We start from the raw sequence: 24,796 nt of genomic DNA, 5'->3' as shown, positions 1-24,796 counted from the left end.
CATCACTAGTTTCGTATCATCACTAGTTTCGTATCAATTGCACATGCTGCTGTGAAAACATTTCAGCATCAAGCTTTTATTACCACTGTACCATTTTTGTCATAAGTGCTAATATATTTTCTCCCTGAATCATCCATTTGACCATATGTTTTACTTTCTAAAATAGGACTGATCTCCAAGATCATTTAAGGCCACAAGCACTGAAAATATTTGTGCAAAGGGTTGAAAAGCACCTCTTAGATTGAAATGTTCAGTGTATCCCCCTCTAGTGGTTTGTCATGTGAACTGACTTGGCTGATGCAGTTGCCATGATATAAAAGGATAATAGTAATTTAAAAAACTAGATATTTAATGTGTGTTTACTGATATGACTCACCTTAGCCAGTACATGTATGTACTTTTTGAGTGCAGTCAGATCATCTCCACTGATGCTGATGTGACCAGACAGCTCTACACGCAGAGAATAATGCAGCGCTGATTCCAAATCAGACATATACACACGCGTCCTAAATACACACACATAGAAACCTCTGTAGGACAATCGCTGACATTATGTGTACCATTTATATCATGAGAGGCAACTACGAAAGTCCACGATTTGATTGGTTAACACTTTAAAGGGATAGCTCAGCCACAAATGAAAATCATTTACTCACCCTCATGCTATCCCCAATGTATATGAATTTCTTTCTTCAGGAAAACGTGAATAGTGAAAGTGAATAGGTGCTGCTAGGTTGACGCTTGAAAAACCACACACAGCGATCGTGATGGTAATCCATACGACACCAGTGGTTGAATCAATGACTTCTGAAGTGAAATGACAGGTCATTGCATCAGGGACGTTGTGATGCGTGATGTATGTGTGTTGTGGAACTTACGCAAAGAAGTGGCGGTCCTCTGTGCTTCCGCAGTACCATCATGATCGCTGTGTGTGGTTTTTCGACCATCACCCATCTTTCATTATACGGACTCACAGAATTTTATTTTTATTTTTTAAAATCTTTTTTTGAGTTTAACTGAAGAAAGAAATTCATATCCATTGGGGACAGCATGATGGTGAGTAAAAGAAAATTAATTTTTTTTGGTGAACTATCCCTTTAAGTGTTATTTAATGTACCGGTAATCATGCTTTCTACAACAATGATGTGTTATATTTAAAGGGGTCGTTCACCCAAAACTAAAACTTTCTCTTGAACTATCCCTTTAACTATATGCATCATTGTTGTAGAAAGCATGTATACATTAAATAACACTTAAAGGGATAGTTCACACAAAATGAAAATTCTGTCATCTTTCACTCACCCTCATTTCGTTCCAAACCCATAACTTTGGTTAATCTTCAAAACACAAGGATGTTAGGATATTTTTAATGAAACCTGAGATGTTTCTGTCCCTCCATTGAAAGTCCAGGTTAACAAAACCAAAAATATCCAAAAAGGTTGTAAAATGAATCCATATGAATTAAGCGGTTTAATTTAAGTATTACGAAGAGATACGATCACTTCTTGCGTACATGAGAACCAATGAGGTTCGTTTTAGCATGTTACGAATGCACAAGCTTCTGTGTACATATGTGATGGCTTCCCATTTGCTCTATGCATATATGTGAACGAAAGCCTAGAATAATTCTGTTCATCATATAAAGTGATTGTATCTCTTCATAAGTCTTACAGTGGATTCACACTGGGTGTCGGCGTTAACACTTCTCATTTACTTTGAATGGGTGACAACATGCGCTGCCGAACTGAATTGTGGGTTCCGTTGCGTCGCATCACTGGCGTTGCTTGCGGCAAAAGTTGAACATTTTTCAACTTTTCAAGTGCCAACGCAGGCGTCAACCAATCAGATCGCCTATGCAAATATCCTAGCGCAGACGCAAGCCAAAAGTGATCATACAACACTGGAAAAGTAATGTGATTGGGTGTTGTCACTATAATGGTCGCATCAGCACTGATCAGCACCAAGTTTCAGACACGCCCTCCGTCAAGCGTTGCCGCCCCGTGTGAATGACGCCCCGTGTTATGGGTTTGAAACGATATGAGGGTCAGTAAATGATGACATTTTTCGGTGAACTATCCCTTAAACAAATGAAGCTTATTTTTCTGAATGTTCAAATATACATATTTGAATTTTCATTAACTACTGATTTGTTAAGTGTAATAATACTTCATAAAAATTAGCATCCTGTAACAGCTTGTTCAGTGCATTTATCAAGTCACCGTGTAAATAATTAAATTATGCATTAATATGTAAATTATGTCTAAATGTGGGAAGACAATGAACAATTTAGAGGCTTAAATGGCTCAATGGTTGATTACTGTGTGTCAGCGTGTGTGCACTAACTTGTTAAAGGGCCTCCATTCCTCTAGAGTTGAGTTCTTGATGAGTTCAGTGATGGGAGTCTGGGGTTTGCCTGTCCGCACTACCCCTGGCAACCTCTGGAGGGCATATGTGTAGAAGGTACGAGCTTCACTGAGTCTAAGAAGGGAGGAGAAAAAGGAATGAGGGTCACACAACCACTAAACATGACCAAGTATGTAACAACATTTGACAAACGAATGTGGAGTGGTTGTCATGTCTGTCAGACTCCAGAAGAGCTCAAAATCCATGTTTATAGAGCTGCTGTTTGTTGAATCAGTTCAATTTAGGACAGCAATTAAAAGAAGAGTTAAGGTTAAGGTTAGGGTCTGGATTAGAGCCAGAGATAGGGTAGAGACAGTCACTCTACTTCCAAATATAACTACTTCCCTACTATACACATACAGTATGCAAAAAGCAGTATGTCAAATGAGTCAGAATACATATTCATAAAACAGTAGGCAAAAAAATTTCCTACCGCATCTCACAGGGCAGAAGAAGTATGTTCGGATTGTATTCAAACTACATGCATACTTACAGAACATACTGGGTCGAGAAATATGTTCTTCATCAAATGCATTACATACTCTGACAGTATGTGAAGTAGAGTTATAGACAGGAAGTGAGGTAAAACATTTCATTTGTGACTAAAGCGACTAATATATCAGCCTGGCAGATTCATCTACTGATGTTTGGACATTTTGAGATGCATTTTTAAAAATGACTTTAATAGAAATTCTCATGTCAAGGAGAGTTTAAAAAAAACTGTGTCAATTCTAAATTATACCGACAGGTAGCCTTATGGATGAAAAAAGCCCCAATTATCGTAACATATTTAGAATTTGGAATTTTAAGTAAATAGTACAAATGTTTAACTCACTATGTCAGCACTAAAGGCTATTTTGCATGGCATGAGCCGAATAATTTTAAGTAGATTAACAAACAATAAACAAACACAACTCTTATAGCGCTGTATGAAAATATATAAAAGCTTTCAATTTGATAAGCTCTACAATTATTTCAGATGATACCTTTTAAAAAATATTCATTAGAAAATGTTCAGAATAAAATCTTTGCCTGGTAAAATTAAAGCCAGGGAACTTTGTAAAATATGCTTAATAGATAATAGAGTGGTAGAGAAATAACAAGGTGGTTCTTACAGTGTCAATGTTCAGTTAATTTATATACTGTTAAAAGATTTGGGGTCTGTTAGATTTTTAAAATGTTTAAAAAAAAAAAAAAAATCTCTTATGCTCACTAAGGCTGCATTTACTTGATAAAAAAAAATACAGTAAATCAGCCAAAAAACTGCTTAATATTTTGTAGATTTCTTCAGGATTCTTTTATGAATAGAAACATAAATGTAACATAAATGTCTTACCTGTAACTTCTGATCGTTTGAATGCATCCTTGGTAATATCTTACATATATATATATATATATATATATATATATATATATATATATATATATATATATATATATATATCTTACTGACCTTATCTTACTATTTGGCATTATATCTACCACAGTCTCTAGATATAAAACTGACTCTTAAATTCTTGACACTCCAATTCAAACCTTTCTTAAGAATTCTGGAAATGAATAATGTTAAAAAGCTACTTTCCACCCCAAAATATTAATTGTGTCTAGGAATGCATTGGGAGCTTATACTCCCCCATGTCTCACTTCTCCTGTTTTCCACTATCATCCATTTACCTTTCTTCCTCGGATGAGCAGATGGTGGGTGTGGCGTGCTGATGAGATGTCATTACTGATCATTACCCTCTTCACTAACCCTGGCAATCAAACAATAAACACCACTGTGCATTCCTGAGTCTCTCGCACAGGCGGACACACACTCCCTCATCTACCCAGGCTTCAATCAACCCTCAACGGGGAGACGGGTTAAAGCCTGATGTCCCCAGGGTCTGACGGCACGCTTCTGAGACCACGAGGACCTGTTCTGCCCGGGGAGATCGTGGAGATAGTGTGTGTGTGTTTGTGTTTTTGCGCATGCTACACGAGATCAATCACGCATTCAGACCTGACGGCACGCCATCTGTTGCTCTGCAGAGCAGGGACTGTTTGGCAGGTGAAACGCAAAAAAATGAACACTATTGTTTCGGTGTAGAAGATTAAAACCCCCTCCACACACATGCGCACACCCTCTGCACACCATCAAGGAGGACGGAAACAACATAAGCCAACCATAAATCATTTCTCTTTTGCATTTGTCATCTAAAGAGCCCCACACCCGTGCCAAGTTATTTTTCTCAAACAAGCATAACAAAGCAAGCAAACCTCTGATTTATGCTCCTGGTTAGAAATGATTATGAAAGCTCTGTGATCCTGAATAATGGCATGTATTAAAACTCTGTTGTCTCATTAACATTGCCAGATGTTGTGGAGATTTTTCCTGCAATGGCTAATGATCATAAAACTGAGAAGATGGGATCAGGCAAATGCTAAATACTTAATTATAATAATCTAAGAGTTAAATGCCTCGGCTCTAGCTCATGCACCAAGAAAGAGAGATTAAAGGCGAAGTGTGTAATTTTGTTCTTTCCAATTCAAGATTTTTTTCAACTGTTTTATAAAAAACAATCAAAATCTAGAAGTCTGGTCGCTTAGAAAAGTAACAGCACACCGCGCCTCAAAAAGAAACATGATTTGAGTCATCTTTCATGCCTGTAGCACAAACACTCATAGAAAAAGTTAAATATTGAAGTGTAATACTTTTGTATGCTAATCTTAAGTATGAGCATGAGCAATAATAATAGTTAGCATTAAACAGGTATCCCAAATACTTCCCTCATCTGTCATATGACCACATTATTTAGGCAATTATCTACACATCAGGCTTATAGGCAGGGTAGGCGATTTGATCCAGAAACATTTTTTGTTATGCTGGTTGAAAGTCTCTTCACATCCTGCAATCACTAAGTTAAGTGGTCTAAATGTATTTATATGTATATATATTCTCTGTGGAAGGCGTAGGACCATAAAATGTTCGTCCAATCATTGCATTCAGTCCGAATGCAGTGATACAATGTCCTACCTACAGGGGCGGAGTGGGACCAAAAATGAATACTATACTAAAATTAAAACTACTGTAATACTAATAAAAAAACTTTTTTCTCAGGATCGCTATTGTCCCCTACCACTTTTTGAAACATTGAGGCATGGATGTAGGCTACCTAATACAAATAAATAAAACATCTCCAGTTAATTAGCAGGGCATTCATTTAGTTCGCTATTTGTATCGCTAATAAATCTGCTACAAAAATTCCTATGTACCTGTATAGCTGTACCAGTACAAATGGCAAATAAAACTTATATCTATAAGAGATTAGCGCTAAAATCTGTTGTTTTTTAAATCAAGCTGAGCGCTCGTTTTCGCTGGTAGTGTCATGGATACAGTGTTCTCTTGTGGTGCGCGCACAGTCTTCACTCGGACGCGCTCTTCAATCTATCGCAGTTACGGAGACTCTATTCGTTCCGGTGAAATCACAAAATAAAATGCACACTAACGTGTCCCTGCTTGATATAGACTGTAACCAATGATGAACATATTCGGTTTTGATGATAGAAAAAAAAACTATACGAGTGCGGATTAGAACCCGTAACCTCTGACACACTTGGCAAAAGATCTACCACTAGACCATTGAAGTGCTCGAACAAATTTTGCGGATCGATGCATTTATTTACGGGTTGAGCAGAGAGGCAGCACAGTTTGACCACACCAGGCCGCCGGATGCTGTGTTGCTAATAACTTGCAATGTATAACTATCAGACCGGCCCTCGCGGCCTCGAAACACTACCGGCCCACCGAGAAAAGTCCCGACTCTCCCGATGGCCACTCCGCTACTGCCTACCTATCTGTCAACATATGTATTTCCATACCACCACGAACCCTGCAGGCGCAGACATCACACTTCAACAGCGCGTTCCGTAAGGCTATGCAGAGTTAGAAAGACGTCAGTCACGAGCACCGCAACCGAAACAACAGCCACCTTTTACAGTTCCTCCTGAACCAAAACAATGAGCTTATGCTGCGCTCACGCCATAACTACTGAAATTTGGAAGAGATGGAAACCTGTGAAGTTCAATGGCAACACTATCAACGCTGAAATGAATCTGCAGCAGTCAGGTGGTACAGGTCAGCGCTCCAAGTTGTTTAAGTTCATTATTATTGTAATGTTATGTGCATTAAACCGAGGTAGTTTAACGTCGTCTCTCGTCTCGTAGCACTTTGCACACTCTGCTGTGTGTTCATATGTTTTGGAGGAGGCATGGCTTTGGAGACGCTCTGAAGGGAGGGTGGGATCTTATGCTTTCAAAGCTAGCTTGCTATTGCTTGCCGCTCCAAAAATTGCCTACCCTACCTTTAATTTCCATGATTTAATGTAAAATTGACTCCTGAAAATTTCCATGAAATCAGTCATTGCAAAATCATGTAAACGGATTTTACATCTGCTGTAGAGATGAATGAAGGAAATGGAGCACTTACACTTTCATTCTACAGAAGTATCTGGACGGGTAGTACAGGTAGCAGGATGGAAAATCGGTCACACCAAACCTGGACACCAAACTTGTCTCTGTGTCCAAAACCCTGCGCACAGCTATGTTCTCATACTGCAACAAATCCAATGTCACCTAAAGAAAAACAATTCAACGTCACTTAAGAAAAATATCTAAAAATCTAATCTAACCTATTAGTACATTAGTAAATTTTGAACAGAAAAATCATATTCAACAAAAGTTATTCCGTATTTTTCCATTAAGTCTTAATAGAAAGATTGAAGTTTGAAAATACATGGAAAAACTTATGAACAAATTCGTCTAAATCTATTGTTTTGTGTTCCATGAAAGGAATACGGACTTGGAACGACATGGTGAATAAATAATGACATGAATCTTTAAATCATCTTTGTGTAAACTGATCTCACCTCTCTCCCCACATAGGAGTTTTTCCTCTCAAACACAAGAACGAGGTGCTTTACATTGTTGGTCTGAAAAAAGTTGTCGATCTCTGCCTCACTGTGGAGAGAAAATGTATTATATTCAAAAAAGTAAAGATAATGTAATGCAAACCGGTCTATAACGGTCTGACTCTATAGTTTGCTCATATCCTACCTAGAGAGTTTACTAAAAGCAAGTCTTGAACTAATTTAACTATGATGCTAACTTTTTTTTTTAACACATATAATATATATATGTATTTTTTAATTTGTGACAGGAAGGGCATCCGACATGAAACCTGTGCCAAATCATGTGTGTGTGTTTGAAGCGGACCCTGCAAATGAGCGTGAATAACGCTAAGAAAGAGAGAATTTTTTTTTTAATTAATCAAAACACCCTTTAATCCCTCTCTAAACCATTTCTGTGCTTTCTCTATTTATTGGCTTTCAGAGGAGCTTTTTATTTAAACATTTCCTGCAATGATTTGACAGATGACACCAAAATAGAAAAATAAGTATGATGCGAATCAAGTTTATGTTGTGTCCTTTTCCTTCCCTGTGAGCATGAGTGACCTTTTGCACAGCAATGTCAACTAAAAGCTCAAAAAAACAACATGTTCGCTGACCCTATCGCTTTTTACATTACAGAACTTATTTAATCAACAAAGATTCAAAGTGCAAAAAAAAAATGAAGATATGCTTTAAAATCTGCTTTAGAAAAGTAAGACATTGTGTTCTAACCTAGCTGTCTCTAAAGGTGGACAAGCTGGTGGCCAAGCCTCATGTTGCTTCTCCAATTTATTGATAATGTAGTGCCGAAGGCCTCTCACATCCCTCGCGGATCCTACATGGACATTCAAAACATGTTCATACATAGATAAAGGTCATCATGCACATAATCATGCACATCACAGATCTAGATTAAGTTATTGGATTGGAAATTAAAAGGGATAGTTCTGAGAATGACAGTAATGGTAGAGGAAAAGATTTTTAGTGTATAACACAATGTAGATTTGTTTCTGTTTCTCACACTAAGCTGTCATGAATTCAAAAGACTGGCTTAATATTATAATACTTTTGGGGGCTAGACAGCAGAGGTTAAGCTACAAACAATCAATATTCATGACTTTGATAGACTGGGTTGTAAATGTTCTGTAAAATACTAGCGCTAAAAATGTGACCACAAGAATCTGTGGCACAAGGCTTTTTCGTTTGCTCTCGCAGTGTGAAAAAAAGACAACTGTTACTGTGGTCTTGCAAACAACCAATTTAATGAACAATATACTGTGAGATTTTCAGCTTGCTTTGACTACATGTGGAATTTCTAGCTCCTCTTCCCAAATCCTCCCAAATTCCTCCCAGTCTATTTTGGCTGGAACGGTTTAAAACTTTATTTTCTCCTCTTTTCTTATCTTCTCTTCTAATCCCTATTAACATCCTGAGATGTGGGAATGTTTCTTACAGACGGAAGAATGTCATAGGGGTTTGGGACAACATGAACATCAGTAACTGAGAGAAATGTTTTAATTTTGGGGAAAAAAAGAATAAAGAAATACATTTTTACCACTGAACTGCTCCCCCGTGGACTCATTGCTTGAATAAGCAGGGAAGAACTGAGAGAGACAGAGGGAGATCATTAGCTTTGCTACTTGAGACCTTCACATTGGTTGCCTGCAGAGCCTCACTGACAGCTTTAGTCAACAGTTCTTCCTTTTACCCCCCTCCCAGATAAAAAAATACCCAAACAGTAGAGGAACATGTAGTGATGATTTCAGGATGTTTTCTTGAAGGAAACTGATGACAGATAATAATTCAAGGAATGGCAACAGCTGAATGTTTACATGGAGAAATTTGGACAAAGAACTGACATCAGTCCGTCCCTCTGGCTTCAGAATAGCCCAGACCCATAGTGCATGACTGAACAAAGAACAGTTATTCATGAATAAAATGGATTCATCTGTGTGGAAAAACCTCACAAGTCAAACTATTGCAATCTGCAATGGGCCTCACTCATGAAACACAAGCAGAATGAATTTCTGTGTAAATCATTTGTCGTGGCAGCAACAATTTAAGAATGGTTTTATGAACAATTTACAGACAGTTTCTTCTTATATTTCATGAGGCCCAATAAACGCAGTCTACCATTTTTAAAGATGATTTTATAATATCTTCATTTCCATTTATTGTCAATTGGAGTACACACACATTCACATACTTAACACTGACATTTTATAAAATATGCATAAGAGAAAATTGTATTGCTCGGATGTTGCTTGCATTTTCAGAGTTCGGAACATATTTCATTAAATATCAGCTTTGTCTTGAATGTTTCAATAATGTTTGTATAAAATCAGCAATGCATAAAATTATGAAATATCACAATCATTCAAAAGTTTGAGGTTGGTAAGATTTTTTTCTGTGTGAAGTGTGTTATGCTCACCAAGGCTGCATTTATTAGATCAAAAACAGGTTTTCTATAATGTATTTCACAATGTAATTTATTCCTGTGATGGCAAATCTGAATTTTAAGCAGACATTACTCCAGTCTTTGATGTCACATGATCCTTCAGAAATCATTTTAATATATAATCATACAAATGTTGAAAACAGTTGTTGCTAAATATATTTGTGGAAAATATTCTTCAATGAATAGAAAGTTCTAAAGAACAGTATTAATTTGAAATATAAATCATCTGTAACATGTATTTACTGTCACTTTTCATCATTTTAATGCATCAACAACAACAAAATCTTACTGACCCAAAACTTTTGAACATTATGTTATTTAAAAAAAAAAAAAAAAAAAAACGAGACAAAAAAACAACCACAACAGCAACAGTAATTGTACTGTAACTGCACACTACCTTCAGTGTGGGATATCCTGTGATGCCGAAATTGGTGCAAACTTTTCTGTTGCTTTCATCAGCACAGTCAATAGCAGCCAGATCCACGGCAGGCTTCCATTCTACAAAAGCAACACGACACAGAAGGCTGAGTTTATGAAAATGAATAAATGCACAGAATGGGGTTGATAACGTTTTTGCAAATCAATTTCAGTTGCATGTTGTAAGGTTGCAAAAAGTAAGTTTAAAGTTTAAAGGCTGTGTTATAACAACATGCTCCAATAACCTTTCACAAAGGGGACTTCCAGGAGTCAAAATAGTCTGCCAACAAGTGTTTTTGATGAACAAAGATTCCGTCAGCCTAGATTAGCATCTCCAAAACCTCAAAACTAGAGCAACAGAAGAGGAACAAATATATGTGCACTTCAATGTGGTGGTGTCTCAAAACCTAAGTGAACTGCCTATTTGGTATGGATTAAAATTAATTGACTCTGAATGCACCAATGATGTCTGGCCAGGTACTCACTTGGCAGACAGCTGACTATGTCACGTGATACACACTATTTAAGCTCACTATGTCGGTAGCTCACTTGGCATGTCACTCACTCGTTTACTTGGTAGACAACTTAAGGTTTGAGACATTGATTGTGTATGTGTATAGGTCAACGCCTTTGCACAAAGTAGGCAGCTCATTATATCACCTAGCTGTCTGTGTCCAACTGAGAAAGCTAGACTAGTTTAACAGCTTAGTGAAAAATCATTGAGGCTATTATTACAAGGTGCAGGTTGAAGGTTTTCAATGTGTCAGAATTCAATGTGTTGCATCAGATACAGCAGGCTAAAACCTCTCACAAAAACATCACATTCGGCAAAAATTACAAAAAGTGTTTGTAACTAGCCGAATGTGTTTAAAATGTCCTTTAAACCCCTGTAGAAGATTACTGCCAAATTGAGTTAATTTCTTTTTGTTAACAGTGGTGGCTAATGATACCAACAATGCCACAGTTTTAGTATTGTAGTAATAAAAACAGTAACTATGATATTTCGGAGGAAACCGGTTACCATGGTAAATGAGATTGTAATGGAAGTCGACTATTTTACACTGAGGCTACAGGACACGAACAGCTGTTTTACTTTGCTACAGTATCTTCATTGTGTGGACATAGCGAATACTAACCTTTAATATCTCTGGCGAGGCTTTTCCAGGTGGGTGAGAAGGCGACACAGTGTCCGCACCAGGTCGCGTAAAACATCACGAGACGAGCCGCGCTGGAGTTATACACCACCGAGTCCACATTCTCCGGTGATAAAATAATAACTTGATCCGACGCTGTGTACAGCCCAGCTTCGGCGATTAAAGGACAAATACTTAAAAAAGAAATAAAAGCACATAAAAAAGAGTTAAATGGATTTAATTTGTTTTTTGTCGTGTAACAAGACGTGGCACCGCAGCTCCACCGCGCCATCTTCCCTTATTTCAGGTCAAACTAAACTAACTCTATTAGAAAGTGATAGAAAGTTTACTGCGACTGGTCACACGTTCAGCTCCCTCCCACTTAACTGTAACTTACTCAACGCTCGCTCCCTGAACTCTACTTCATAGCAAAACAAACCAACATGGGTGTTTTTAACACTTTTATGTCACAGTCGGTTGATTTTTTTTAAAACTAATTTTTGTTATACGGTCGGTCACAGTAAATCGATCTTGAAAACTTTTTATCATGCCATGATGCTCCTTTTTAACGTTTATTTTAAATGTTTTTCTCTTGTCCCTGGATCAGCAAACACAGAACGTTCCACTAACGTTATTATTTGGTTAACGTTCTGAACGTTTTTTTAGGTTTTAGTTTTTGCAACCGTAAAATAACGTTCCCAGAACGTTGCAGGGAGGTTCTTTTTAAATAGCCAGGTATAAAAAAACTTATACAGAACGTTCCATAATGGTTTTATGGTTGCAAAAAATAAAACCTAAAAGAACGTTCCTTAAATGTTATTATTTGGTTCTCAAAAAAAAATAAAAAAATAATAGTAACGTTCTGTGTTTGCTGGGTGTTTCGTTGATCCTGGAACAACAGTTAATGTAATGTTGTAACAACGTTCATGTCCAAAACCCGCCCAACCCGTCTCCCTACCCCAAAACCTAACCCTACCAATAACTCCCTAAAATCAGACTTAGAGGGAAATGATAGGTGAATAACACTGATGTAGAATCACCTAAACCTGGTTGATATTGTGGTTCAGATAACAATATTTTGAGTTTCTATTTATTAAACCAATCTCCTTTGTTCTATTAACTCAAATTTATTATTTCAATGAACTCAAAATTTTAAGGTAACCAGGTAACTTCCTTTACGTTAAACTAACAATATATTTTTTCACAGTGTAGCCTTAGTAAGCCAGAGTAGGTTTGGTCATTCCCGTAGGTCTGTATTGACACCTTCTATTCGTTTAGAATCAACCTTTGCTCAAATATTGACATTGCATATGCGCATCTAGTCCAAAGTTTCTGACTGGGCACATTCCACCCAGGCAAACTTTAAATCAATGTTGATACTGAAAGACTGTGGTTCACTTTTGGAGGATGAAACTGACATTTTACACAAGGCACATATCCCGAATAGAGCACACTTTGCTGATCCCATTAGCATTAGAGGCACAAATCGTATGCTTTTTTGTTGAGAAATATTGAATGTGTTGAACTAATGTCCAACACAAAATTACACATCTTATGTCTTTTAACTGCCTTAATGGTGACTTTGGCCCGTCCCACCTCAGAGGTAACAGTAGACTTTCTGGACTGTATCCAACAAACAAAATCATACAATATCAAAATTTGATATGTGTAACTGATATAATAATTAAATGCAATTTATATAAAACATTTTTAAACTGACCAAATTTAAATGACAATTTAAAAAAAAAAAAATTTCAATTGTGCTTCAGTTCTTTAAATTAAAAAAAAATTGTTAAACATGCATACAAACTTTTCTTGACAAAAACCAACCAACCAACAAACAAAGATGGACGTGCTGAGCCCTTGAGCAATTCCTCTGAAAGGTACACAATGTGTAAAAGCCTCCTTTAAAAGAAAACAAATATGTCCTTGTGCCAGCAATAGTGTAACGACCATTTATCTTTCCTTAAAAAGACAAAAATGTACTTTAAAAAGGTTCTGAAAGAAATGATCTCATAGCAAATTTTATGACTGAGAAATGAGATCATCTTTATTTACAATTTCAAAGGATCAGTTCAGTTAACAAATATATCTATAATATGTACATGGAAGCAAAAGGAAAGATGCCCATTTTCACAGCAATCTTCCATGAGTCCACTCACAGGAGATAGGCATCGACTCTATTTACATGGGTAAAACAATTTACAAGTCTTCAAGTGCACCTCTGTCACTCACAGTACATCATTATAAATACACATACACTTACGGGATGAAAAACATTTCTATGACCTACCAATTTAAAAGTAGAAACTGATTATCAAACCATTTGTGCCACACAAATCCTAATTTTCCCTAAGGCAGAGAATTACCCGCCCATAGTTAAAAGTTTAAACTTATTAGCCAAAAAGACTATTAGTAGTAGCCTATTCTCGGAACGAGGTAGAGATCTCCGTTACCAATTAGACGTGCTATTGGATGAGCGACTGATGCTGGGTATCAGAGACTCTGTTGCTGCATAGATGAAGTTTAACCCACTGACACGGTACAATATTTTAGATCTAACCTCACAGGTCACTAAAAGACAGACTGGCTCAGAAAGTACAGCTTTAAAAGAGAGGTGAGAAATGGCTGGTTACAGCTAATTAAACATCTCAAACACTATGATCATAGAATGTTTCTGATGAAACCAGGATTATAATGGGAAACTGATTTACAAACAAATATGTACATCACAGTATTTGTAGATAACAGTTTGGTTATAAAAACAAGATGGACGTGCTGAGCCCTTGAGCAATTCCTCTGTAAGGTACACACTGTGTAAAACGCCTCCTTTAAAAGTAAACAAATGTGTCCTTGTGCCAGCGATAGTGTAACATTACCATTCATATTTCCTTAAAAAGACAAAAATGTACTTTAAAAAGGTTCTGATGATGGATACACACACAAAGTAAGGCAGAAATGTACATCTTACACTATTAGAGGTTTGTCCAGCTATGAAGAAATAAGTTAAGACAAGATTTAAAGCCAAAGGGACCGTTATGACAAGTCAAAGGAAGGCTGGAAAAAGTCGCTCATGCATGAGCAAACATAACAATGGAGGCACTTAAAATGAATGGGATAAAAGGCAAATGTTAAGGCTAGAACCCAGCATGTCAGTGTTTAGCACAGTTAATATGTCAAATTCAATCTTTTGGCATCTAATAACCATAGCGTGTGTTGCCAATACAACATTGCTTGTAGGAGCAAAACAAAACCATTGCGAGAACAGTTTTCATGTAGCTTTCAAAAATCATTTACATATTTTTGCATTCAACATTATCTTGGATCAAATCCCTTTACATTGTATTGCCATTTAAACATTCAAATTGTACTTATTGTGCTTAGTTCTGCAATTAATCATGTCAATGGTAAAATAATCTCTTTTCTTTACATACTTTCAAATTCAAATGCTCCTTTTTTAAAATATAAATTAATAGGATTAAAAGAAAAAAACAAGTATCTGTTATTATACAATCTAACTGGAGATAGAAACAAGTCTGTAAGTATTCAGGCCTGTCTTGATTTGATCTGACCCATTTGTATTTTATAAGACTTGAGAATGGCAGAGCCAGTTTTAGCAGCAATGATGAACAGACACAGTGTGAGGAATCTGGACCCAAACAGCTGCAACAATTAACATCAGAACACCAAGAGTTTTCATCAGACTTCCCAGATGAGAATGTGATTATCTCCACGACAAGTCAGACCTCTTGACAAGGTGTTATGGCCTTGAATCCTGAATCCACTATAGGTCTTGTCGTGGACTGCAAAAGCAGACTGAAAGGGAATTCCTCTCTAAATGTCCTTTTATAGCAAAGCCTGGATTTTATGTTTAACAGCAGGTACCTAAAACTTTTCTCTGTACAGACGAGAGCATCATCAAAGAGTTCTTTTGGACGACTTCTCTTGGATTTGGGTCAGAACGTCAGCCGTGTCTTTTAGCAAGGCATCAAAAATCCCATCAGCTAGCTGCATCTTTACAAAAAGTTCGTCTTCGTCATAGTTTACCCACTGGGATTCCTCCTCATGCAACTCTTGGACCTAGAAGTAGAAGAGTGATTATGGAGTTATGCATTTAGTATAAACTGCATACTATCCGTATCATAATTAAGCTTAAGTGGCAACATTAAAATAGATTTACTCCATGCATTCTGAATGGGAAGTTAAAAACACTTACTAGAATGTGGTCGACTCGGTCTCGCTTTTTCCGTCCAAATTTGATCATTTTTTGCCAGTCTGTTTTCTGGTTCTGCTCTTTCTTTAGACCACACAACTTTAATACCTCAGTGGTGACAAATTCCTGAAATAAAAAAAATAAATGAAATACTATACAATTATGTAAGTAGGGTAACACTTGTATCCTTGTTACACATTACATGTAGTTACTATAGTAGTAGTAGTAGTAGTATAAATTATGCATAACTACAGCCAACTAACCCTAACACACACTTTGACAAGGACACCTTAAAATAAAGTGTCACTAAGTAGTATTGACAACTATAAGCAGTATTGACATCTTGCATACCTGGACAGTTGTGATGTCATTGGGGCATTTCACCCGATGGAAGTAGGTGGAATTAAGGCGACGTGGCTTCATCCATTGTGGCAGATCAACTTTCGGATCTTCTGCATAGATGTCTTGAATGACCTCCCATGATAAATCAAAGACGGTCTGTAAATAAATACAACAGCAAACATTTTTTATTGATTTTCCTGGAAATGTTCACTAAAACCTTCCCAAGGCTAAACAAACACATAAATGTCAGAATCTCACTCCATACCAGTCTGTAGCTTCGTTGACATTGAGCCTCTAGGTCACTGGCTTTGGGGTCTCCTTCCAGGAAACTATTAGAGGGTTGAGGTTTGGGTACTGCAGTCAGACTTGGTCGACCATGACCCAGTTTGCAGCTTTTCCAGATCTCTTGAGTAGCAGCGATGACCAGTTTCTCCACCTCCTGGACAGTGTGAGGAACAACCATGGCAGGCTCCTCTGGTTGCTTCATCTGAACAGGAAGTTCAGGCCTGGGTGGTGTTTTGACCTGTTCCCCTGTACCCAAACTCAGGGAGCTAGAAATGCCATCTTGCTGCTGTTGAAGTTTTTGCTGCTGTTTCCTTGAACTGAGACCAAAGTCCTCATCGAACCAGTCCTGCTCGTCACCAAGGACATCGAAGAGCTCACGGCTCAGCTCCAGCTCTGCCAGACGTTTAGCTAACTCTTCCTGTCCACTTGTACCCAGGACAGGGCTCTCCTGTTGAAGAGGCATAGTTAACATCCATCAAGATCATCTCTTAACAACCTTCATCAAGAGAAGATCTGATTTAACTTTACATGTTCTATTTGAACTTTGCAACACACTGCAGGCCTAAAAAGAAGGTTTCAAGGTAACATCAGTCTTTGGATATCTGTCAATTCAGCTGGAAATGTCAACTTAAGCATTACACATCAGCAATGTTATCAGTTTGTTGGGTAAATCATTCACTTGTTTTCAATAACAGGTTTTTTTTTAAACTGGTTTCTCATTTTATCAAGTTCTATAGGATCTTAAGATTAATCAAAATAGTCAGTCACTTACAGGTCTGTTGCAATGCTCTGGAGATGAAAGTTCTTCCTGATCATCATCAAAGAAGGTGCGGAAACTGTCCGTCTTTGTTTTGGATGCGGACCTGCTCTGAGACTTGAAGTTGTTGCTTCTAAGACCATCATCTTCATTGATGAAGTCTCTTTTCAACTGATTAGCAGCTGATAACTTCCCCTCTTTGTCTTTCTTGATCTTCTGAAATTGCTTCACTGCATCACTTAAGAAGTTTTCCACAAGTTTATCTGCGAGGGTAGTCAAAGCTCTTTTGTTATTCAAGTCTTCTCTGTTGTCTAGACTGGCCTCCTCGATTGAGATGTCAGTGGATTTCTGAAGACCATCAATTCTGGATTTCTCATCCTCAACCAAAAGGTCCAAAATGACTGCTGTTGGTTCCTCTTCCTGCTTTTGGTTTTTGGATGTCCCTTTATCCAAATTATTGAGCAATGGAACGACTTCAACAGATGTGTCCTCGAATTTGAGAATGACATCCCTGTCTCCGCCGTTAGGCACTGTGTGCGGACCTTTGTCACAGTCTTTAATGATATTGCAGTCAATATCGTTAAAATCCAGGTTATGCTGAGAATTAATAAAAGTGCTTTGCCCAGTGGAAAGCTGTTTGATGTTGAGTTCCAATGGATTTTCATGCTCATCCAAGGGCTCTCTGGCCTCAGGATGTAAATCTAGGTCAGATTTTTCTCCTTTCATTTTGTTTAGCAGATTTATGTGCTCCAACTGCTTCTCTGAGATTTTGTTTTTTCTGTTTGACTGGTCATCACATGATGAATCTTCATCTTCTGTGTCTGCACTGGCCTCAAACTTCTCTGGAAGACGAGAGATCTTGTCCGGTGGGGCAAATAAACCATGTTTTTCCCTACACTCAAAGTACACCACCCCATCATACGTTCCATTGTTACTTCCCTCAGGGTTGTCCAGTTCAACCCCAGCCCAGAATCCATTGGCAAAGTTAGTTTGTCCCTTGAATCTCAGTGTCCCTGGTTGTATATTACTCACCAGAACCCGGTCTCCGATGCAGAAGCTTGGCAATTCGTCCCTTATTGGCAAGATTGGCATTTGGGGCTGGGGTGAAGTTGGACATTTTGAAGGGCTGGTGATGTCTTCTTTGGAGTCTTTACCAAGGCTATTCAGGTCTGCATGACTTTCAGTTTGGAAGCTGCCATTGGTACTTCCTGATTGGACACTTAATTCTTCTTCAATTTCCTCTTCACTACTGTACATTGGAGACTTAAAAGATGTTTCTTTAGGCTCTGGGGCAGAAGGTGATGTAGGCTTTGATTCATGGTTATCCTCCTTGAATGACGACCCAAAGGAAGACTCAAAATCATCGTTATAGCCATCACCTGGGGGTGACTGTGAATCTTTCATTTTTGGTAAATCCTCTCTCTTGGACAACAAGAAGTCAGGGGTATAAGAACGATCTATGACCGAAAGAGTCTTTTCAGCTGAAGGGTAGACTATATCTTTTGATTTCGCCACAGGAGATACGTTTGAATCAGCAAATCGCATACTCTCTCCAGCTTCTGCAGAATCTTGAAATGCTGGCTTGTCATCAGCATCCTTCTCAGACAATCTTTCCTTTTCAAATTTGGAGTTCACATTCTTTAGAAATGGCATCTGAAGCCCAAGATCCAGTTTAAGCAGAGGGTGAGAATGCTGGTCAGATTGGTCATTCTCAGACCCCTCTGTCTTTGCATATTCCAGTTCCTCCATAATCCCAGACTTGTGACAAGAGACCACGCTCTCATCTCTTGAACGGAGGTCGTTGGCCTCTGGCCTGGCAGAATGCTCTTTGATTGAGGGGGAATCTTCTGACTGGTGGCTTGGATATTCTGGACTATGCAAGCTCCTCAAAACGTCCATATGTTCTGGACTTCCCATAACTGGGGTTGGAGTGACTGTAGGAGGATCTTCATCTGAGGAAATGTCATCATGTTCTGATGAATAATTATGTAGTCCTGATGGTGCAACATCATCTGCGAACAAAACCAGACACCATGCACAATTATAACATTATGTATCCTTTTATTCTGTTTCGAAGCAATATTCTCAATTTCAGCATGTATGTGCTGTAGTCTAAAAGGCATTGCACCTTTATCTGCTGACCCTTCCGTGGCCACAGTCTCTGATTTCTCAGTTTCTGTAACAATCTTCCAGTTCTTGCTAGTCTCGGGCCTGTGAAAGTAAACATGCATCAACTGTTATGAGCAAAAAAAAAAAAAAAAAAAAGAGAATGAAGAGTGAATTAAAAAAGACTGCTAAATGTCAAGGCTGACCTCTGAAGAGGAGGGGGTTTTATCCGAGGCTTTTCAGTGGCTGACGTGGGAGTTTTAATCTGGGGTTTGGTAGCTGGAGTGCTGTCAGGCTCTTTACTCAACTCAGCCTTGGTCTTCTGAATAAAGTCATTATATGACTGGGGAACCATAGGAAGAGACAGTCACAAAGATTAACACATACAGCATAAGAAAAATTGCAAGAAAAGTGATTTATTTTAAAGGAACAGAATAATGTCCAACAGAAATAAATGAATACAGAAGGTGCTGGTTGCTGACCTCCAACTGTTTCAGTAGACTCGCTTCCTGAGCTTTGAGACGCTCTTTTTGCCTCTTTTTTTGCTCTTTCTTCAGTTGGTACACCACGGATTTGCGCTTGCGGAGCTCGTCCTTGAGGGCACGAATGCGACTCTCAATATCACTCTGATCAGATGTGGTCTCTAAGGTAAAAGTACAAAATTATTACACAACCTCAGCTAAGAAATATGAAGTTAAACCATTGTCATCACCAAAAACATTGCCTCATGTGGCAATAAATATTTTGTAAAAAGATTAGAGGCTAAATAAAACATTTAAATATTATAGATAGACAATGTTTGAACCATAAAAGGATCACAGTCTCTTTCACATAGATAATCAGTAAAAGGCAGGTAGACTCATCTGTGCTTCTACATTATGACTAAGTGGTTTGAGCCAGAGAAGTGCACACACAGAGCTAAACATCAAGCATTATATTTTGCTGGCACAGTGTTCCTCTTCCAGTCTTCACACCTCCAATTTAGTAAAGATGTAAAGAATAAACCAGACCTAATTAAATTAAACCTAAAACAGACCGGGCCATAATGACTAATGAGAACTATGATTTGAAATGTAAATAAAGCAAGGAAAAAGAAAGACCAAGTATTACTAGTGAATAAGAAGAGGTAGTCAATTTAAAAGATTAGGAGAGTCAAATGCTACATGTAGATTGCAACTTCTAGAATACTTAGTTTCAAGGAAAACAGGCCTACATGATAGAGCAAATCCTGATTATTTCAGAAGTCTGCTGGGTGAAACGAGGATCTTACCGGATGGAGTGGCCGAATAAGGGTCACAGGTGTGGGCCTCACTGGTCTTGGATTTGGAGTACACCTGCATCTTGCTGTTTTCACTAGTGCCAGGCTGGCTACTGTCTGAATGATGAAGAGAGCTGACTTTCCCTGGAGGAGACTGCCACACACACACACACACACACACGAAGAGGGATCCAAGGTCAGGACATGTAAATCACACTCACCAAAGAGAGCTATAATCAACCCTGTGTAATGTCACAACAGATTAAAAACAACTTGCGCTTGTAAGATGCAAACAACTTTGCAAATCCCAATGCTCAATAACTGCTCTAATAAATATCACATATAAACATTAGATGCAGCATATTCCATGTTTGACTAACTGTCCTCCAAACGTTCCAATACACTTCAAGTGACAGCCACACTACTGAACTGCTCTAAAGCACGTACACAGACATTTGCATGGTAAAAATGGGCAAAAGATAGTGAGGCTCATATCAAATGATAAGGAGCATTTAGTTGCAGTTATTGCCCTTAATGGTGCCGATAATTACATATTAGGTTTAAGGGGGCATTTACTTTCTCACAGGACTGAGATAGGTGTAATCTAACTGAAGGAACAAAACAAATATTAAATTACAGTATTTTGTATTCACTCAGCTAACAGTTTAGCACTCTAAATAGACAATGTCACAAACATAGGGGGCAAATACTTTTTTTTTTTTTTTTTTTACTATTTGCTCTGCAGGTTCCATTTTCACCTGTTTGCTGTCTGCGGCATTAAACTCAAGTGAACAGAGGGTATCAGGGGCAGGGCTGCTTCCCGGCTGAGGAGAGTGGAGCTCAGAGACAGGCTGGTCTGAGGAAGGACTTCCCAGCTGTTCTGGAACAGACAAATCAGTGCACACACTGGACACAGACAGCGCTGGAGAGTCGTCATCTTCACTGACTGCTTCTGTGAAAACATGGATGAAGATATACAAGATGTAACAGGTCAATTTATAATCTTTGCCTTGACGCTCTTAAACACCTACCATCGAAACAAGTAAACAGAGTAAACATAACACAGTGTGGAAAACCTTTCCAGGGGCTAAAAGAGCACATTAATAAATCAATAATCCACAAAATGCTGTGCTGTACAATGATTTTACCCCAATAACAGATGTCGTTACACACAAGGTGAAGTTCCTAAAACCCCCTTAACCATGATATTAAAACTGTAACAAAACTTCTAGTGACTTTTTTATAAAACAGAAAAAAGGAAACAATGACAACTTTTTTAAAATAACAATAAGAAAATAATAAGGCCTAACTTAACCAGTTGTCAGTAAGATTTTTTTTAACATGTTTTGAAAGAAGTCTCATACTCACCAAGGCTGCATTTATTTGAGTGTCACATGATTCTTCAGAAATCATTCTAATATGCTGATTCGGTGCTCAAGAAACATTTCTTATTATTATTAATGTTGAAAACAGTTAAGCTAGTTAATTTTTTTGTGGAAAAAAATGATTTTTTTTCAGGATTCTTTGATGAATAGAAAGTTCAAAACAACAGAATTTATTTGAAATGGAAATGTTATATTCTTTACTATGGCTTTTGATTAATTTAATGTTTCCTTGTTGAATAAAGGTATTCATTTCTTTCAAAACAAATCTTACTGACCTACAACTTTTGAATGGTAGTGCATACGGAGTACAACTGATGTGAATATATTTTCCAATTTCACTTCCTTCACCTTGCCCTTCAGGACTCTCTTGTCCACCGCTGGTTTTACTGTGCTCACTTTCCCGGCTGTGCTGCTGCAGTGGTGTTCTGTTGCGTGGCTGCTGCTGTTTTTCCCAGGCCGCCAGAGCCTGCTTCTCCATGCGGCGCACTTCAGCCTCCTCTGCATCCAACCGCTGCCTCCACTCGAGAAGTTCCTCCGCATGTCTGCGCCTCTGCATCAACTGCTGCTCCCTTTTAGTGAGAAATCTACAGAACAGAGAGTGAAAGAGACAAAAGAGAGAGAAAAGGCAGAAGAAGGGAGAACAAGATTGTGTAAAGCAAAGTGACACAATTTGGAGACATACCACCACAAGAGCAGGCAAAGCAGACGTCCAAATAATGCCACTCACCCACCTTCTTCAAACAACAGATTAGTCTCATTTCCAAAGGATGTGCAAACAAACAAACCCAGACACAATCACACACACATTCACACTCCAAAACATGCTTCCCAAAACAGGCACGCCTCCGATTGGAGACCTGCATTAATTTAAATGGGGGAAAAATGGCAGTACTGTGCCTTTCATGTCCTTATTAGGGTAAAACTCATGCACCTGGTACAGTTCATATGAGAAACACACAGAAATGACCACCTCACAAACTGAAACACACAGGTTCCACCCAGGGTTTGACAAAAAAAAAAAAATGTTATGCTTTTGTCTCTGTAAGAGCAATCCTGCAAAGGAATTATTTTTGATACAATATTTAATTTACACTAAAGAAACGTTTGTGATTTTTTTTGTGCGAATCACAACAGAATTCCTGCTATTTTTGTTTTGCACTATTGTCTCTCTCGCATAGTGAATTTTCAAATGCTTTGTCAAATTATTTGACATGCTAACAAAGCACATTAAACTGAATAATTAGCATTTCATATGCTATACTGAATATTATAATATATTTATCATTTTTAGCAAGCTGCACCAGGTAAAACTTGTGCTTCACTTAAGGCAGATGATTTTTTCAGAGAAAAAAAAAAAGTCCTCCATGCATCATGACTTTGGTCTGGGAGATCAAACCCGCCTGCTTTTTTCATTGAGGTTTAAGATAATTAAAAACATGTTAGAGAAAAACAGATGGCTTTATCTAAAAGCAATCGCCTTGCTTCGTGAATACAACAGCCATCTTCATCTAACCATAAATTCTATTATGTTGCCTCAGTCATATATACTCATTAGCTCATCGCGGGCTACACTTATTTAATCAGGGGCTGGAGTTAAGATTTACTGTGGCCATTGAGCAGATGAAGAAGTCCTAAACTAGCATTATTCAGAAGCATACAATATATCAGTCTGCCCAGGCCTGTCTGAAAAGAGATATTCCTTCTGGTCTCCACTCACCACAATACCAAGTTCAAGAACTGATTTAACAGAGATGATTTTTCTGTGCAGTGCATGGGTGAAGCTCACGAAAGTTGTAGTTATCTAGATTGTATTTCACAACAAAATCAGGAAAAATGCTAAATGATAATGAAGCCTATATTTTAGGATAATCAACATTATTTTTATAGTGATTTTCATGACAATTAAGCTACTTAATTTACCCCCTCCTCATTATTTCTATAAATAAACATTATTTGTTTTGCTGTTACAGCAATGACAATCTAATGACAATAAAAAATATACATGAAAAATGACAATAAAATAAATAAAAAGTAAAGCATCTTGAAGCATTATGGCAATTTGTTCTTAAATGTGACTGGTCATAAAACAGTCTTCATCTATGCAAAATATATTTAATTGTTTTCCATTTGAACTTGTGGTTTTGTACATTTTCGTGAGATTCACCATATATAAATTACACATAATATTAATACAAGACAGACTAGCAACAAGGCAAAGACTGGATTTGACAGGATCACACCACAGAGACAAAAAACAAAGGACCCAGAAATCACTCATTTAACCCACCATGATTTAAACAAGTCTGATCTTTGGCTTTGGGATTGACGACGGTAATCAATTTTTGATTAGAGATTTGCCTGTATCTGTTCAACAAATAGACTCAAAAACCAATCATGAAGGATTTGGGTAAAACATTGTCATTAGAAATAAAATATAATCTTCCCCAGTCAGATAAATAACTATGATTGATATTTAACTTGCTTTAGCCAAAGAATCAGCTTATTTCACCATGGTGTAGCTGGTTCATTTTCATCCATCCATTCATCACTGCATTCCTTTTTTCCTGCTTGTATCCCCCACCAAACATTCCCCCACCCACCCAGCTGTGGCAGTGGATGAACAAAAGCATGCTCCATGGGAAATAGGTGCTGAGAGAGGGGAGGGGCGGGTAGAGGAGGATTGTGGGTAACTGTACCTGACCAACTGGCTGTAGATAAAAAGCTGGAATTTGGGGTGAAGATTTGGGAGACAGACAGACAGAGAGGCCCAGTGATGAGCCGTAAAGACAGAGAAGAAATAATGGACAGGAGAACAGTGTCTAAAAACAAAGGAAGAAAGAGAGGAGAGGACAGTCAAATATTAAGAAACGCAGAGTTGGCGAGAATAAAACAATAAAAGAGAAGAGAGACAGACAAAAGAGAAACAGACATTAGGAGAGAGAGAGAGAGAGAGAGAGAGAGAGAGAGAGAGAGAGTGAGAGAGAGTGTGTAAACATATGTAATGTGTCCTTATTTTCCTCTTACTTATGTGCAACAAACAAACCAACCTGTTAGTGACTGTTAGCATTTAACTACGTGCTGCAAATCCTTAAACCACTACTGTGAGCGTCA

At 37.9% G+C, this 24,796-nt stretch overlaps 2 protein-coding genes across 11 annotated transcripts in view; both read right to left on the bottom strand.

The window, feature by feature from the left end:
* qsox1 (quiescin Q6 sulfhydryl oxidase 1) overlaps nt 1-11,705 on the bottom strand; it is a 29,595-nt gene extending 17,890 nt beyond the window's left edge. Inside the window, exons 1-8 of the mRNA XM_056259641.1 lie at nt 11,343-11,705; nt 10,187-10,287; nt 8,887-8,935; nt 8,064-8,166; nt 7,311-7,401; nt 6,872-7,017; nt 2,344-2,478; nt 377-506 (exon numbers count right to left, since the gene is read on the bottom strand). Of these exons, the coding sequence (XP_056115616.1) occupies nt 377-506; nt 2,344-2,478; nt 6,872-7,017; nt 7,311-7,401; nt 8,064-8,166; nt 8,887-8,935; nt 10,187-10,287; nt 11,343-11,631 (1,044 nt within the window). The 5' untranslated portion in view covers nt 11,632-11,705. The remainder of the gene's footprint in view (nt 1-376; nt 507-2,343; nt 2,479-6,871; nt 7,018-7,310; nt 7,402-8,063; nt 8,167-8,886; nt 8,936-10,186; nt 10,288-11,342) is intronic.
* A 1,657-nt stretch (nt 11,706-13,362) lies between these two features.
* cep350 (centrosomal protein 350) overlaps nt 13,363-24,796 on the bottom strand; it is a 39,944-nt gene continuing 28,510 nt past the window's right edge. For 8 of the 10 annotated variants that reach the window (XM_056259630.1, XM_056259636.1, XM_056259633.1 and 5 more), the window contains 12 exons: nt 24,382-24,504; nt 22,034-22,269; nt 21,059-21,252; nt 20,313-20,454; nt 19,525-19,685; nt 19,249-19,385; nt 19,065-19,147; nt 16,952-18,948; nt 16,160-16,627; nt 15,904-16,050; nt 15,556-15,678; nt 13,363-15,419 (listed from right to left, as the gene is read on the bottom strand). In XM_056259630.1, the coding sequence (XP_056115605.1) occupies nt 15,258-15,419; nt 15,556-15,678; nt 15,904-16,050; nt 16,160-16,627; nt 16,952-18,948; nt 19,065-19,147; nt 19,249-19,385; nt 19,525-19,685; nt 20,313-20,454; nt 21,059-21,252; nt 22,034-22,269; nt 24,382-24,504 (3,973 nt within the window). In that variant the 3' untranslated portion in view covers nt 13,363-15,257. The remainder of the gene's footprint in view (nt 15,420-15,555; nt 15,679-15,903; nt 16,051-16,159; nt 16,628-16,951; nt 18,949-19,064; nt 19,148-19,248; nt 19,386-19,524; nt 19,686-20,312; nt 20,455-21,058; nt 21,253-22,033; nt 22,270-24,381; nt 24,505-24,796) is intronic. The other 2 variants (XM_056259637.1, XM_056259640.1) reach the window with 1 other exon arrangement.

The sequence above is a fragment of the Rhinichthys klamathensis genome, unplaced genomic scaffold (genome assembly GCF_029890125.1).
Source record: "Rhinichthys klamathensis goyatoka isolate OS25496 unplaced genomic scaffold, OSU_Roscu_1.1 h1tg000169l_1, whole genome shotgun sequence".
Taxonomy (NCBI): domain Eukaryota; kingdom Metazoa; phylum Chordata; class Actinopteri; order Cypriniformes; family Leuciscidae; genus Rhinichthys; species Rhinichthys klamathensis.
Note: the sequence above shows the minus strand (reverse complement) of the source record. Positions and strands in the feature narration are given on the sequence as shown.